The sequence below is a fragment of the Sturnira hondurensis genome, unplaced genomic scaffold, assembly GCF_014824575.4.
Source record: "Sturnira hondurensis isolate 20B ecotype Veracruz unplaced genomic scaffold, ASM1482457v3 Scaffold0020489, whole genome shotgun sequence".
Taxonomy (NCBI): Eukaryota; Metazoa; Chordata; class Mammalia; order Chiroptera; family Phyllostomidae; genus Sturnira; species Sturnira hondurensis.
In genome coordinates, this window is record NW_028093120.1 from 1,624,928 (window position 1) to 1,642,526 (window position 17,599).

The 17,599-nt window shown below is 39.1% G+C and overlaps 1 protein-coding gene across 3 annotated transcripts in view; it reads right to left on the reverse strand.

The window, feature by feature from the left end:
* Positions 1–3,143: 3,143 nt before the first annotated feature.
* Positions 3,144–17,599, reverse strand: part of MAML2 (mastermind like transcriptional coactivator 2) — a 354,759-nt gene continuing 340,303 nt past the window's right edge. For all 3 annotated transcript variants that reach the window (XM_037029738.1, XM_037029736.1, XM_037029735.1), the window contains 3 exons: positions 14,902–15,105; positions 10,539–10,650; positions 3,144–6,521 (listed from right to left, as the gene is read on the reverse strand). In XM_037029738.1, the coding sequence (XP_036885633.1) occupies positions 5,506–6,521; positions 10,539–10,650; positions 14,902–15,105 (1,332 nt within the window). In that variant the 3' untranslated portion in view covers positions 3,144–5,505. The remainder of the gene's footprint in view (positions 6,522–10,538; positions 10,651–14,901; positions 15,106–17,599) is intronic.

The window sequence follows — 17,599 nt, forward strand, 5'->3', positions numbered from 1 at the left end:
ATAGTAACAGAGATGTTACTAGTATCCTGTTCTCTTTCCTCCTGGATACTTAGGATGAATAAATATCCTTTGGGCTTAGATTGCTGGGTCATCTTGACCCGGCAGAAGAGAGCTTACCTCACCTAGAAGCGGTGGAATAGGAGGTGGATATAGTAAGTAAATGAGAGTTGGATTGCTTCCTTAAGGAAAAGAGGTTATGATTGGATTATAGTGAGGTTTTGAAATTGAAAATAAGGAAAAAAAGTATGTGTGGAAACAGAGAAGCTAGAAAAGGGTAGTAGATATTTGTGTTCTTCCTACCTTCCTTTCTGGAGAACCTTTCTCTGTCTCTCTGTCTCTCTGACTCTCGCTCTCTCTCCTTCCTCCTTCCTTCCCTTTCTTTCTGATAATAGCAATTTAATTTTCCTTCAGGAAATCACCTCTTTCCCACTCAGTCCACATGGTATGGTGGTATTAACACTAACGCTTCCTCTAGGCATAGGCAGTTAACTCAAGCCTGGACAATTGGAACACTGTGCCTCCCTGGCAAAAATGATTGTCAGGGATGGGCACATGTTCTAATCAAAGACTGTGAGATGCAAAGTTGCAACTTTTGAAAGGGAACTGTTCACTATTGTTCGGGCTGGATATATGTGAGAGACAGAAAAAAACCAATTCCTGATAACATTGTTGACCTGCTGGATTCAGCTGTGGCAAAACCCAGAACTGGCTTCTAAACTTTTGAGCTACGTTAACAAGTAAATTCCTTTCTCTAAGATATGTTTCTCTAATTCCTTTCTGAGATATGTTTTCCTTCTTTCCTTCTTCTTCCCTTCCCCCTCCCTTCCTTTTGCTGAAAGAACCCTGTAAAAAGCTTTTATATATTTATGCTGTCTTTTATATATTATTCTTTCTCTCTTCCTCCATTTTGCTGAATAGTATTATAAAAAGTATCTGCATATTTATGCATATCTTAGGGCTAAAGATGACTTAAATTTGGTGAAAAGGAAACTTAAAATACTATTTATATAAACAAACAAAATCCCCCTTTTAATGTTACTGCATGCAGATCGGGGACAACAGCATTTGGTTTAAAAATATCTATGGCCTCCTGGCCAGGTGGCTTGCTCACTGGTTACAGCACCATCTCTATGTCAAGGTAGCTGGTTTGATCCCCTGTCAGGGATAGATAAGCAGCAACCAATGAATGCATAAATAAGTGGGACAACAAATTGATGTTTCTCTCTCTCTCCCTACCCCTGCTTTCCTCTCTCTCTCTCTAAAAAAAAATCAATAAATTAAAAAGAAAAACCTATGGTCAATATGTTTTCTTAATTCTCACCATGTATTGTTTTGGCAATGTTATAGTTGCCAACGAAGTTGATACTAGGGCAGTGCATGTACTTTGTCAATTACAGGAATTTAAGGGGCATCTTTAGAAGAGGCTACATTGCCATGTACAACTCACAAAAGTTCACTAATGTGTGCCCAATGGAACACACTACTGTAAGCAAATATTTTCTGTATGGAATTCCATGATCTCATAGGGAAATAACTATTTAATGTCACATACAAGCTTTTGTTCTTCAGCCCTTGGTTTGTGTATTAAGTCAGTGAACACCTATGTCATCAGCATTGCCTTTCTGTTTAAGTCTCGTTTTGGCCTATTTATAGAAACATCATTTTCATATAATTTAATTTTTATGGAGATGACCACTTTGTAAAGTTGACTGCCAATGTGAAACTTATCAAAAAGGTAAGTGAACACTGATTTATTTCAAAATTGATGGTATTGAGTGCTTTTTGGTTAATTTTTCACTTAGTTTCAGAAAAAAATCAATTGCAGAGTTTTAGAGTAAGAAAGGAATGTAGAGCTATTTCAGCCCCAAATCCTTATTTTTGGGTGAGCAAACATGGCTACTGAGACATAAAATGGAAATACTGGAGAAAGCATTTAAGAATTTGTACTGCCTTTGCCAACCACAGAGTAGGAGGGAACTAAACTATTCTTTTTTTGCATTATTATTGTCTCATTCCCTTTCTCAGGTCTACCTCCATGGGTACAAGATAAGGTTCACAGATAATTTTAGAATTACATATTTCTTTCTCTTTATTAGTAGGTATTTATTGATTTTATTTGTTTACTATCCAACTTTCAGAGTCATTAGACAGTGACTATATAAATGTCAATTTTTATTATTGCTCCATTAATAATGCTAATAAAAAGGATAATGTCATACATCTTTTTGGCAGTGGGGAAAGAGACAATGGAACCCTGGCAATACAGTTCAACAGCAGAACAAGAAAATTTGGTTAGAATGTTCCCTGTGCCTCCTACAAAGTCCCATCTTTCTCTCAGCCTCTGTAACTTTCAGGAAGAACTGTGTAACGATGCCCATTGAGGCTGTGTTGACCTGGCCCAGTGTTCACTCAGCCTGTCTGACTAGGCGCTACACAGGAGGCCACCCAAAGGCCCATCTTGCCTGAGAATTAGGCAGTTTTCCTCCATTTCTTAGTATGTGCTGTGTATATAGGATCTTAATACAAATGTTCTGATGAACTAAAAAACATTAAAATGAGACAAGTCAGTATTTAGTGTTAGAAACTTCCCAGAAAGTAAATTTGCCCATTAACAGTTCACTCTTAATAGTTCTCAGAACTTTCTGCGATGTAGCAACAACATTTGAGATTATGATTTCATATAAGAGAACTACTTTTGAATTTTAAAAACTATTTGTTAACACTTAAAATTACACATGATACAAAATACTTGTTTCACAAGTTGAAATCTTTACACTTATGGGTACAGTTACAGTAATGCAAGTATATTAGTGCATTCACTTACAGCAGAGTTATTTATCTTCATTGGGCTTAACACAAAGCCAAGAATGAATTATTTGCTTAAACTGCTTTCTAGTCTTTGAATTAAAAAAGAAAAATTACTTCTACCTCCTTTATAATATTGTCAGAATGAGAAATAATGCCAACAATTAAGAAGCCCAGTATTTCTGTAAATGAGAGATCGTATTCCAATAGCTTTTATGTTGTAAATCGTAAAGTTTTCACTACGTATGTCTATCAAATTGTCATTATCTCAGCTTTCAGGAAAATTACGTCATCTTTGGTAATAGGCTGCCAACAAACAGAAACTATAGACTACACCATTTTTTTCCAAAGAATCCTGTATTTTAATGAATAGCTGAATAAATAGACATCAATTATAAAATTCACATTAAGATAGAAGAAAATCCAAACATTTTGATTGCTTTATCTCTTAAATTTGATAACTACTACAAAACGAACTATTTATGTTAGGGTAAAAATAAGCTGAATCATGGGCGTGTAACTGGGAAGCGCTGGCAGGTATATACAGTAACGTGGAGGAGCTATAAAATAAAAGTGTTTATATGTACATACTTTTTCCTTACATTTTTGCATGGAGAAACACCGTTCTATAAAATGGGAAGACACACAGTAGGACCACATGCAACAAGGACCAATACAATGTGCACAGCAGAATAATCAAACAAGACACAAGAACTATGGGTTTAAAAAAGAATTTCAGAACAATTAAAAAAAAAAGGAAGGCTTGAAACCTGGAATGCTTTCTTACTGAGGTTTCAGAATATAAATTTGTCTAACAAGCTTCTTGATAGTTTTTAAGAGTTTCCACTTGACCACCTATGGATTAAGTGTAGAGCTAAAAATAAACCATCATATTATACAAAACTTTGTATATTAGCATACAAAAGGTAACAATTTACTTTTTGTATAAAATATAACCTTTCGATAGTATATTTATTTCACATAAGTATAAATATAACCCAAAGAATATGTTTAAGTATTTCTACCAAAATATTCTTTACAAAAGTTTACAAAACAAGTAATTTATTCATATTTACAACCTAGCACAGAAAATATTCTGGGCCACTGATGTTGGTATTGTGTAAAAAAGAGTGCTTCTAGACATTTTAAAGATCAGGAGAGGGTTCTTCAGAACTGTCAAAATGTGTTTTTTTTAAGAACAGATACTTAAAGATTTAGTTGTTAAACGACTTCAGTTAAATTACATTTGATAATTGAATATGTGAGTATACACCTGTAACTAAAAAGCTGAAGCTAACCTGTGTTCCTCTGTAATGAGGAAAATGATAGTGATATTTTGCATCCATCTCAAATCAGCACACAGTTTCCCGATGCTACAGCTGGTCTGTATGTGGGCACTGAGGTTACATGACTCACCAGCTCTTTCTCCGATACAGTGCTGAACCCTGAGGGAGAACACCTGGATAGGAAGGGTCCATCTAGCACGTGGCAATGATTCATCACTTCAGGGACAGAAGAGTGAATAGACTGCTGCTACTAACAGATCACACTCCATGTAGCTGTTTACCCAGATAATACGTCCAAATAAGGACAGATTATTTTCTCTCTCAATTACGCTTTCCTTCAAAGCTTACGAAGTAGACTTGCACCCACCCATACCCGCCATCCCTGGTCTGATCTTTTTTCTTGTCTTCAACCGAAACATGATACCGTCTAACCTCAGTTTTGACCTCCAAACTTTCTTTTCTTACCAATCAGTCTCTAGTCATCAAAATAATCAGGGAGGACCAGACCCAATTTCACTCAGCTTGGGAAGTAACCAGCAGAGACCATTATAATACGCAATACCCCATGTGATTTGTGGCCAAATAAAGCTCCTTGATGGCAATGTCCAATGGGGGGCTGTCTTTTTTAAATAGTGAAATCTGATCAAGACATATGTGCAGTAATATTTCAGTATGACTTAGACAAGTTGTTATTGTATCTAAGACTTGGAAATTGGTTGTGGAAGCCCAAATAGAGTTGGACAGCTCTGCATTCATGTCTCATCACTAAATACAGCATTTTACTGAAGGAGAGGATAGGTGGGAAAACTGAAAAAGTGACCAATGAATCTGGGGAAGATATTCAACAATTTGCTAGATGTCCTCTAGTTTCCCCAGCTTTTCTTTACTTCAGACAGTGTTTAGTTACTCCAAACAAACCTGTAACATTTCAATCTAGGGAGTTTTGGGAAAGTTAAATGAAAAGATAAAGTGGAAAGATGAAACCACATGTATCTATGAGAACAAATTAAGGAATTTGTTGCTTGTTAATTGGAACTAATACCTCTACATGACATGGAGTTTAAACAAGCTAAAAGTTGTATTACTTTTCTTTCAGGGAGAGAAGGAGTTTGGGGAGCCTATTTTACACAGCTAATTACACATCAACATCACAGTTCTGTTTGGGTAAGTTGGATACTGTGTCCTGGAGTTTAGACAGGGAAAAGTGATCCCAATGTTTTACTTTCAGGTTTGAGATTTAAAATGGACATTTCAGACCAAAATGTTCATTACCACAGTTACTTTCTGCTTTCCACTTTTAAGCCATGGTATCTTCAGGCAGTCCTATGAAAAGTCAACAGTCAGCCTTTCCAGAGTCTTTGTGAAATACTGCCTTTTAGTGCTTGGAGTTGGTGAATTGTCTCCCTTTTCTCCTTTAGGAGTTGTTCCCCAAGATTTCATCAAGATTGATGTCTTTCATCCAGTCATCATTACCAGGCTCTGTCTTCAATAAAGAATCAATGAAATCAGCATCACTGTTTAGGGCAGGGCCCATGTTATCAGTCTGTTGGTTGAGAAAGTCAAAAGCTAAGTCATTGCCATGGTCAGTTCCTTGAAAAGCCCTCGAACTTTGGTTGGGTGAAGGAAAACTGCCAGGTGTCAGAGATGGTGGCTGGCTTATGCCTGTCCTTGACTGACTCAACCCCGTTCCTGACTGGTTCAAATTGGGTAAAATCTGTGTGCTTAGCTGACTGGGTCTGAGATTCAGACTTCTGAGTGAACCTATGGTTTGTCCATTCAATGTCTGGCCCATTTGGTTTATGGGTCTCATTTGCACTGCTGGTGTTATCTGATTAGGAGGAGCCACTGCCCTCTGGGAAAATTGTTGGCTACCCACTGCTTGTTGTAAGGACTGGTTTGGAGTGTAGGCTGCAGGTGTACCTGTGGGGAAGCGGACTCCTGTGGACTTCAGGGCTTCCTGCTGTTTGGTTGCTGCTTCTTGGGAGGCCCAGTTGGGTGCTGTTGTGTTGGATGTGATCATTACATTTGATGTTCTCTGTGCTGGCATGCTTGCCATAGTATGGGTTAAATTTGGTCTCAGTTGTGGTGAATTGCCCACAGGACCAGCTCCAAAAGTGGTCACATTATTATTACTACTTGGCCCTAGGTTAGGTGGCCGTGGCATTAGAGGGTTGTTCTGATTTGTTATCAATTGGTTTGGGTTCCTCTGTTGGGTCAACTGATTCATTCCTGAAGAGATGCTGTATGTGCCAGGTTGGTTGCAAGGCATGTTTCCATACATGCCTATGTTCTGAACTGCTGTGGATAACGATGGCATTCTTGTTCCATGGGAAGTAGACATGAGGCTGGAATTTGGAGTTAAAATGCTGTGTGTTGAAACTGGGTTTGCCAAGGTCTGGTTAGAGTTTAAACTCACTGTTGATGAGCCACCTAAGAAAAAGAAGACAAGTATATTAGTGCATAGTAGTAGGTTATCTCTTCTTTTTTTTTTTTAGCACTTTGCAATAAGTTATCAAGGACAAATGTCTGGCCTTGAAAATCACCAATTCTTCATCTGTATCATCCCTATTCAAGAAGTTGCCCCAAGTGTCTCCTGTTTCCAAAGGGTAAATTCCTATCTCTTTAAACATATGGAATTCAGTGTAACAGGGTTATTTCCACTTGGAAAGCCTTCTGCTCCCGGAGGTACAGTTACTATTGCATTGTAATCCATACACCATGAGCCTCACTAAGTTCTATCTTTTCTTTAAGGTTCAGGCCAAGGTGCTTCATTAAACTTTCCCTGATATTCCAGCCTCCTCTCTCCAGTAGCATTTTCTCTTTAACGTTTTCATTTAGCACTTAGCCTTTTGCATTGGGGAATCCATGGAGCCTTTGAGGGCCTGCCAGCTATGTGGATGCCTGTCCATAAGTGAAAGGATGTGGGGCCTTCCAATAATAAGTTGCTGAATAGAGAGGCTCCACACATCAGATAGCAATTAATTAACACATTGAAATCTTCCTGGCTTGGGCAGATTAAAGTCATCATGGGATGACATCTTGAGCAGCAAAAGTGAGATGTTGAAAGATTTTTTTAAAGTACATGCTGGACGATAAGTTCCATGGGGTAAGAATTTTTGCCTGTTTTGTCCACTCTCACATTCTCCAAGTCTAGTGGATGGTGCAAAGTAGGTATTTAATTGATATCTAATGAATGAATGAATGAATGAATGAATGAGTGAGTGAATGAGAGAGTGAAACAAAGGTATAAGTTGGAGAAATACACTCTTTTAGAGTACTCTCCCTCCAGAGAATCAGATACTGAGAAACAGAGAACTAGACACACATACAGATATTAGAATGGCAGAGTATGAGGACAGCATAGCTGCAATCGCAACCCTAGGACATCCCCTACTGCTTGAGGACAGCTAGCATCGTACACTGCACAACACGACAGGCTGCTGGCTTTGCTATGTGTTTTAAAATATGTCTCCAATTAGATGATGTACCCCTTGAAGGCAGAGGCAGTATTCTTTGTGTCTCCAGACTTAGCATGGGGCCGTGAATTGTGTAGGGCAGAAAGTGTTTGATGAAGAGGGATCAGAGTCCGGTGGGAGATTCCTGAACAATAACCCAGAGTCCACAGACTGCTAATGAGGTTAAGCAGCATCACCTTGGTATCTAAAAGTTTCATGAGGGCAGACATTACACTATGAAAATGCTATGGAAAAATTTTAAAGGTTGAGAAAATCACTCCCTCTGGGTGCTGCTCTCTATTTTAATAATATGCCCTGAGAAGGTTTATGAGGACAGCAGTGTTTTTAAACAACCAGATAATTTCCATAAAGATCACAAAATATTATTCACAATTAATATTTAGAAACTCATACTATATGGTAGAAATTGTTCCAGGTGCTTTTCAGACATCACTTCTGATATTAACATTTGGGCAAAATGATTATTATGTTATTGAGATTAAGATAAAAATGATAGAAAGAGTTGGTGTTCTGCTTGTTGCTTATTTCATTCTCAGAAGACATGGAAGAACCACACTCTAGAGCAGTGATTCTTACCCCCCTGGGGGTCAGCAGTTGGGTGCTGAGGACCCCTCCCTGAGGAAAATGCCGACCAAATACCCAACTTCCCTGTCTTTCTTAGAAACAGAGCCTTGATTTTGTAGTAAGGTTCCAGCTGAAAAACCACATTTCCCAAACTTTTTTGTTGATGGTTGGGGGGAAGTAAAGGTGGGGGGATGGATCCATATAAATAAATTCGGGCTAAAGATAGAAGTTATTTGGCGAGAGTCCAGGAAACCTACTTTTAAAAGGGAATTTGGTTCATGTTCACTGCAGCATGGTTTACAACAGCCAAGATGCAGAAGTAACCTACGTGTCCACTGACGGAAGAATGTGCAGAGAAAGTGTGGTATATACTTTCTGGCAAAAGTAGTTTTCAGTTGTTTAAATGGAAAATAATACAATAATTAATAAATAATATAAAATAAACCCCGTTTTACATATTTTCAACTGTAAACTTACTTTTGTTCCACCCTGTATATATACAATAGAATACTATTTAGTCATAAATAAAGATGAAATATTGCCATTTGTCAAAAAAATAATGGATCTAAGTAAGATAAGTCAATGGAAAAAGACAAAAACCATATGATTTTACTCATATGTAGAATATAACACCAAAAAGTAACATGTACTAAGAAAACAAAAACAAACTCACAGATAAAGATAAGAAATTGGTGGTTATCAGAGAGAAAGAGAGCTGGAGAGGAGGGGGAGTGAACTAGGTCAAGGGGGTCAACTACGTGGTAACGGAAGGAAACTTGACTTTTGATGGTGAACACATGATAAAGTGCACAGATATCAAATGCTGTTGTACATCCAAAATTTATGTAATGTTATTAACCAATGTTACTTTAAAAATTTTTGTTTTTTTTTAAATACAGGGAATCTGATTCATTTCAGAGGTTGTGTTATTTTTTTCCTTATTCCGTCTTTCTATCTGGAATATGGATGTGAAAGCTGCAGGTATGGTGGACCCAGCAACCCTTAGAGTAGAAGCTACCTGCTAATGATGGTGGGGGCCGAAAGATAAAAGAAGCCTGGATCCCTGATAACATGGTAGTGCCACCAAACTAGCCTCAGACTACTATCCTTTGGGATTTCCTTTGATACAAAAGGGAAAGAAAAGTCCAAACACCCACCTTGAACTTTGTATACTATTTCAAAGGTAGCTTCCCATAAAACCCTTGATAGGCCGTTGAATTAGAAACCACGTTGAAATAAACCCTGTTCTCTCTTTCAACCTCTTTGAGGGCAGAAACATCTAGAGAACCCTGTTTCTAACCTGAGGCAAAGTAATCTTAGGGACCAGAATACGTACATCCCATTCCTAATTTTGGTGGAGAGAGGCAATCTAGTGCATTTGAAAAAATGGACACAAATCAGAATAATATATTTATAACAGGACCAGGAAAATTAACAAACAGGAGTGTTCACAGCCCCTCTGTCTCCAGACAATCTTCGTCATGGCTTCCTGAACAGACGAAGGTAACAGGTAAAGCAGAAGGAACTTGGGAAATTCCAGGACAAGCTTAATTTACTTGAGAAAGTGCAGTGAGTTCTGGTTGGAAGGGACTTGAATAGATGGTGAATAGGAGAAGGCTCTGTTTGGGAGAGTTCTTTTGGAGTGCAGAGAGTGAGAGGAGAGATTGTAGGGGTGGTGCTTTGTGATATAGAGAGCTCTATTAAGAAGTTTTGCTTTGTATTTGAAATGTAATCACCTTCAGTATTTTTGAGAGATTTCACCAAGACTTAACCAACTTTTTTTTTTAGAGAGGGAAAAAAGAAGAGAGAGAAATATCTGTGTGAGAAACATTGATTGGCTGTCTCCCATTTGTACCCTGACTGCAACCTAGGTATGTGCCCTGACCAGGGATTGAACCCGCAACCTTTTGTTGCATGGGACAATGCTCCAACCAACTGAGCCACACCAGCCAGGGCTTAACTTGCTCTTTAGTTATTTCTTGGTGGCAGGACTATCTGTGTTAGGGACATGAGTCCCAAGGTGGAGACAAAAAGTTTGGGCTTTGAGCAAGTTACAGATATGACTCAGAGAAATATCTACTTACCTTATATGCATCAAGACATGTCATTAGGAGGAGAATGGTTGAACCTAGTAGTTAGAAAATATTGGAGATTTTTTTTGGACTCTCAGAGGTAGTATGGAGAGCAGTGAAATATGTGAATATGGGACAAGATTAAGCAAGAAATGATCTGAAAACTAAAAATATTCAAATTTGGTCTTGATCTGAAAGTTATATGGGAACTAGTGAAGGAGTCTAAGAAAGATGTTACAATTAAAAATGAGACGTGGAAAAGAGGAAATATCAAAAACTAAACAGTTTTTTTCTTCCCACAGTTACAATTTCTATTAATTTTTTAGAACACTTACCAGAATACTGAGCAGTTGGTTGCATGTTACCCACATTTCTTCTTTGGTCTTTGTAATCTGGGGGTGGCCTTGTCAAATGTCTGTTTATCTGATCTTGTGGAGCAATTTTCTCCTTGAAAACACAAATGAAAACATATTGAATTATACTGTTACCTTCTCACTTATAAAAATTTATAGACTGTTATTCAAAAAAGAACATAAGAACAATCTTACAGCCATACTTGCGATTCATTGGCCTTATTTAGTAGTCTCTCCTTTCTGTTTCAAAAATCGTTCTGCATGAAAGTGTAATTTCTACTTCCCTTAATGTTCAACATATGTTTTGGGGCTAGTAATTACTCTAATTTTCTTTATTTTGCAATTAAGTTTCAATGAGGACTAAATTTGTATGATTTTTGACTGTACAGTTCTAGTTTTTCTTAATCCTTACCCAAGGATATGTTTATTGATTTTAGAGAGAGAAGAAGGGAGGGAGGGAAAGAGAAAGGGGGAAGAGATACAGAGAGAAAGAGAGCCAGAGAGATCACTGGTCCGTTGGGTCCTGCATGTGCCCTGACGGGGGATCAAGCCCTCACCCTAGGTATGTTCCTGGACTGGAGATCAAACCTGCAACCTTTGGGTGCACAGGATAATGCTCCAACTAAGCCACTTGGCCAGGGCTCTGGTTTTATTTTATAGCACATGTGATGTGCTTTGGCACCTATAGAGGGTGTGGCAAAAGTAGGTTCACAGTTTTTTATGTGGAAATATACTATAATTAATAATTAATAATACAAGAATAAGTTACGTTTCACATACTCACTATCAGCCTACTTTTGCCCCACCCTGTATACAGGTCTGGTCCAACATAGAAAGCATAGGAGTAGAATTTCCAAATAAAATACAAGACACTGGGGCATTCTGTATTTTTATTTGTTAAATCTGGCAACTCTCAACAGGAGGAGATGTCAAGAAACCTGTCAGGTACTGGTAGGGGTGCTATATGCATTTTACTTCATTTTTCCTCTCCTAAACAATATTTGAAGGTAGGTATGGTTATTTCCACTTCCTAGATCAGGAAATAGAAGCTTCCTTGGGCTAAGTAACGTACCTAAGATCACATAGCAGCAGAACAGAAACCAAATCCTGAGTCAAAAACTCAGGCTCTTTGCTGCCTACCATTGAAGGGTCCCTTGCTGCTCTATTTCTCTGTGCTCCCTTCTCAAAGCACAGACATTTCCCAGGCTCCCATCTTCTCTTCCTTCTGAAATCACCCACCTTTAAATCTTTAGAGCAGGTTTCTTTGGGAGCTAAGAGAGGACACAGGGGGCATTCTTTTACATTGCAATGAGGGAGAATGCAAAACATGGGGGACCCTGGGTGCCTGTGTAGGAGCATGTTAGAAAGAGACTGTTCTGGGGTTCAGGCGCTGATGGGGGGATTTAGGGAGCGTCTAAGGAAGTGAGGGTTTGCTCTGGATGGTAGGCTGTCAGAAGTGAGGTTGGTTGAGTGATTGAGGAGTGATGTCACTGTCACATTTAGGTAAAGAGGGAGATGTGGGTATTTGGTGGGTTGCACAGTGACCTTGTTTATATCTGTTTTTAGACAAGATTTTGAAGTGGCCTTAACTTGGCCTCATTTTATCCTGGTCTCAGAGCAGCCCTGGCTGAGGTTAGTATCGTGTGACATGTCCAGCAGAAGACGAAGTGGCCTGGCTCTGAGCGTCCAATCAGTTCTGGACATCAGGGGCTGCCTTTTTTTCTTTTCTAGCACGGATCAGGAATTTTAACAAATTGCTTCACCGCACCCCAAAGCAACCTCCATTTTCAAAGATAAAAATAATTGGCATAGGTAGATGGAGGACACTGTAATTGCAGAAAAGTCAAAAGTCAAAGGAAAAAGAAATCCTTTTAACAGATAAATGGGTAAATCAGATGGAAGCCAAGTGTGGACTGCCTCACTTAGAACCACTTAAACCATGTATTTCTCAGTTTCCCATCAGCTTCCAAACTTTCTAAGAGGAATAAATTTACTATACAGGGAAAAAAACAGCCTTAAAACAACAAGAAACCAAATTCAAATTCTTGTTTCTAAGAAAAAAGCAACTTGAAAGACTCACAGGGTTTCTGGGGCCTCAAGTAATTCATATAAAACGCAATTTTGATGAGCTAAGTGTAAATGAATCAGAAACATATGGATTACATTTCTCTTAAATATGGGTTTACAAATTAAGGGAAAAAGTGGTTGGTGAAACACTTTGGTTTTACCCAAACCCTAAATGTTTAAAAAACAGCTTGAGATGTTCTATGAACCCAAATGTGGCAATGTTCAACCATTCTTGTTGTAAACTATTGTGCAAGCTGACAGTTTTGATTTTTATGCCAAGCATGAGACTTTCTGAAATCTTCACTTTTTCAAAAGCATTTATTATTTTTCTTATGTAATTAGGTGTTTCTGCTGTTTATATTGAATAAAATAGGATTCATGTGTATGTCGTGTGTGTGTGTGTGTGTGTGTGTGTATGTGTGTGTGTCAGAGAGAGAAGGAAAGAAGGCGGGGAAGGTGGGGGGAGCGAGAAAGAGAGAGAAATCAGGCTTTTGGTTAGCCATTAAAGACTGGATTTTAAATCTGGACTTAATTTTATATATATGTAATTTAACTACTGACTTTTATTCCTGAATGCTAAATCTGGTTGCTCAAAGTGTTAACATACACATTTCTGGAAACTGGAGTTTCTTGAACTGCTTCTTCACAAATGAGTTAGATTTAATGGTCTTGCACGTGGTCTATCCCACAACAGCCAATTTGTCACTTTGTGATGAAAAGTAGAAAAGAGCAGATTCCAACACTGAATGGAGACTGCTTCATTTGCAAGAGAATAACATTCCCATTCTACAAAAGTGTCAACTCACAGGCATCTCTGAGATCACTTCTGTGCAACATGAAATTTAACTTACCAACTAATGTCTCAGGATAACCCAGTATCTTGGACCTAAAAACCTAATATAGAGATAATCTGTTGCACATATCCATCTGCCCTGCTTCAGCTTTGCCATGACAAAATGTAAAATGGGGATAATTCTAGGACCTCCCTCACACTCCTTTTGTAAGAATTAATCCTTTAATTCTGAAAAAGCTCAGCATGGTATCTGGTACATAGTAGGTGCACACAAAACGTGCTGATAATTATACTATCCATTGTCATAAGTTTCACTCATGTCTCCTCCTTGTGCTTCATTGGTGGGAGAGTAACAGACAGTAAGGATAACACACTTTCAGAAGCGAATGTCTCAATTTAGGCGCCTCTCTGGTCTTGCCAACTGACTGCGAATGACTACAAAGCATATGCTAATGTAAAGGGGCATCAAAGACTGTTTCTTCCTGGATATGCTAAAACGTACAGGCACCCTCAATGGCTTCCAAACAAGAGAAATGTGAATGGTTTATAAAAACCACAAAAGCAGTAGCCTTCATCTCAGTCATCCCTCACAGCTTAGGGCCCTGCCCTTTGCACCTGTCCCAGCGGTGACTCAGCTGGGCTCAGTGGGGGCGAGGCCAGAGCCAGGACAGGACCCTCTCGGGGTGCTTCCTCGCCTTTCCATCAGAGCTGCAACTTCAGAAACTCAACCTATGCAGGTTATAATTCAACAGGTCAGTAGTGCTGATTGGAGTAATGAGAGTGTAACTGGGAAGTTAATCTTAGACGGTGCATTTTTCTCTTCTACTGTCGCTGTTTCTATCCTAGTTAGTTTATAAGGTAAAATAAAAAAAAGTGGGAGTGAGTGAAACTGGGTTCTCAAAACTGATTTACAGAAGGAATCAGATGGGTTGCTTCTCTCACTGGTTCCCCTACCAGGGGTGTCCAAGCTTTTGGCTTTCTTCAAGGCCACTTCACTATGATGAAGTGGGTAATACATTTTCGATTTTCTTTAAAAACACCTCCCATTCTGAGATGCTTTATTTTGAAAGTGATATCTTAATGTATGAAACTCCATACTAGCATTTAAAATTCTCTTATCTCCAAAATCAGTTTAAGGTGATTTGAGGGTGATTAGAATTCGCTATTTCTGCCCCTCAGCGCTGTGGACAAGACTGGTTTCTTTTGCTCAACCAAATGCCCATGTTGGTGACATTCCTGGGCTGGGCATGGTTAGTGAACTGAGGTGCCATGTACTCCATCTGTCCAGCAGTTGGTAAATCAAGTTTTTTTCTTTTTCCCCCCAAAGCACTGAATATATATAGAATTAACTTCTCTTGTAGCCAGAACACACTAGTTGCTGTCACGTAAATAGGCACAGAGAAAAGGGAAGTAGAAATGGAAAATAATGAACTCCCTCTGTTGGCCCAGCAGGTTTGCACAGTAGACGATAGGAGAAAGCTTTACCGCATCCACCAGCATCTGCTGCTGCAGGAGAAGTTGCTGTTTCTGCTCCATGATCTGCCTCTGCAGAGTCTGTTTCTTTCCCATCAATTGCTGATTCAACAGTGATTGCTGGGAGTTCATGTAACCACTTCCAGTGTTTGGATTTGAACAGGAGTTGGGACTTGGACTGGGGCCTGTGTTCTGGCCTACCACAGAGTGTTGATCCTAAAGAAGAGAAAGGAGGGGAAAAGCTACTGTGAATTAAAAGAAGAAAAATGTATCACAAAGATCATAAGCTTAGATTCCAAACATTTTTCACCTTGTTAAGATCAAACATGGTTAATGGGTTGGAGAGCAGATAATCGCCCTTTAAGTGCAGAAGAAATAATTGCGTATCACAGCAAACAAAGCAGCTGGGTTAAATACATTAGGGGACTGGAAAGGCTCCCATTTGCCTCTGACAGTGGAACCTCCACATTCTGGAAGGTGTCTATGGAACCTCAAACTACCATAAAAGCATATGGCAAATCTCTCAATTGCTCAGCACCGAACACATCATAAAGTGACAAGTTCTTCCTTTTCCCTAAAGTTAGCACATATCAATGCTGATCCTGCAATGAAAAGAAGGTTTTAAATTAATATATTTAAAAGTTGAATAACTGGCCATGGCTAGGTAGCTGGGTTGGTTAGAGCATCATCCGAATATGCCAAGGTCGCGGGTTTGATCCCGTGGTCCAGGCACGTGCAAGAACCAACCAATGAATGCATAGGTTAGTGGAACAACACATCGATGTCTCCTTTTCCGTATTTCTTTCTCTGTCTCTGTCTGTCTCCCTCTCCCCAAAACCAAGAAATACAAGTTGAATTACTATTTTGAATAGAAGAGGGCCAGCTTTCTCTGATAAGGCAGGAAGGCTTGTGATTTCTGTTTTACGAACACTTGGAAACTCAAAAGAAACTTCGTTATTCCGAGACTTGTGTTAATTTTGTTGCCTGGTCAGCAAGTCAGATCTCTCAGTGCTTACTCAATAAAAGAGCACCCAACCAACTGGTTACAAGAAAATATTGATTACAAATTCACATGGTATATCGAATAATTTTGGGTATTAGTGGACTGCTATTCTAATTGGAGGTCTCTACCAATCTTTAGGCATCAACAGGTCAGGGCCCTGCAGTGTAGAAAGCTAAACCCAGAGTAGAATTTTCATTATTCCCAATGATGTGTTTAGAAGTGAGCTGTACACTGTTGGGATTATAAGAAAACTAGAAAATATTGCCCTCACCTTGGAGAGTTTATCATCTAATTAAGGAAGAAATTACACAGTTACATGTAAAAATATAAGCACATAAAGAATCAAGTTTTATATTAAATAATGCAAGTACTAAGTCTAAGTCAAAGATCCTCACATTCTAATGATATTAATTTGGGAAGCAGATGCCCAAGCCTTGCTCTAGAAACTCTGAGGCTGTAGATAGGGTACCTGCTCAGGGGATTCTAATGCCCATTGGCCCAGGGACTGTTCTTTGAAAAACAATGGATATATGACAGTGATAAGATACAACTGCCATTCCCCAACTGGACTGTGTGAGGTTACAGCAATGGGAAGGATAAAGGGACTCTCATTATAAGTAGTAGTAGTAGTAGTAGGTACGTACTGCATATCTAAGTCTCTTCCCTTTCATCCCCTTCTCTTTCTTTAGTTATCTGCTGAGTTAAAAAAGCCTGGGAACTTGAACAGACACTTCTCCAAGGAGGACATACAGAGGATTCAGAGACACATGAAAAGATGCTCAATATCGCTAGCTACCAGAGACATGCAAATGAAAACCACAATGAGATACCACCTCACATGGGTCAGAATGGCCATCATAAACAAATCGACAAACAAGTGTTGGAGAGGATGCATATAAAAGGGAACCCTAGTGCACTGTGGGTGGGAATGCAGACTGGTGCAGCCACTGTGGAAAAGAGGATGGAGTTTCCTCAGAAAACTAAAAATGGACCTGCCTTTTGACCCAGCAATTCCACTGCTAGGATTATATCCTAAGAACCCTGAAACACCAATCCCAAAGAACCTATGCACCCCAATGTTCATAGCAGCACAATTTGCTTCCAAGAGTTGGAAGCAACCTAGGTGCCCATCAGTAAATGAATGGAGCCAAAAACTATGATACATTTGCACAATGGAATTCTATGCAGCAGAAAGAAAGAAGGAGCTCCTACCCTTTGCAACAGCATGGATGGAACTGGAAAGCACTATGCTGAGTGAAATAAGCCAGGTGGTGAAAGACAAATACCATATGATCTCACCTTTAACAGGAACCCAAACAACAAAACAAACAAGCAAGCAAAATATAACCAAAGACACTGAAATAGAGAACAGGCTGACAAAGACTAGATGGCAGAGGGGAGGGAATTTCAGGGGGAAGGGGGAAGGGTTTAGAGGAATAAGTATAAAGGATACATGGACAAAAACTAAGGGGGGTGGAAATGGAAGGGAGGTGGGGAGCACTGGGGGGGGAGGTGGGCTGGGAAGGGAGTAAAAGACAGAAAACTGTACTTGAACAATAATTAAATTTTTAAAAAAAAGCCCGGGGATGTAGGAAGCATGGCCCTGCTTTAGTAATCCCTGGGACTACAGAGCTCACCAACTGCCTCAAAAGAAAAGGGATACAAAATACTCTTAAAGATGTCTTTGCACTGAAGCTTATTACTGGC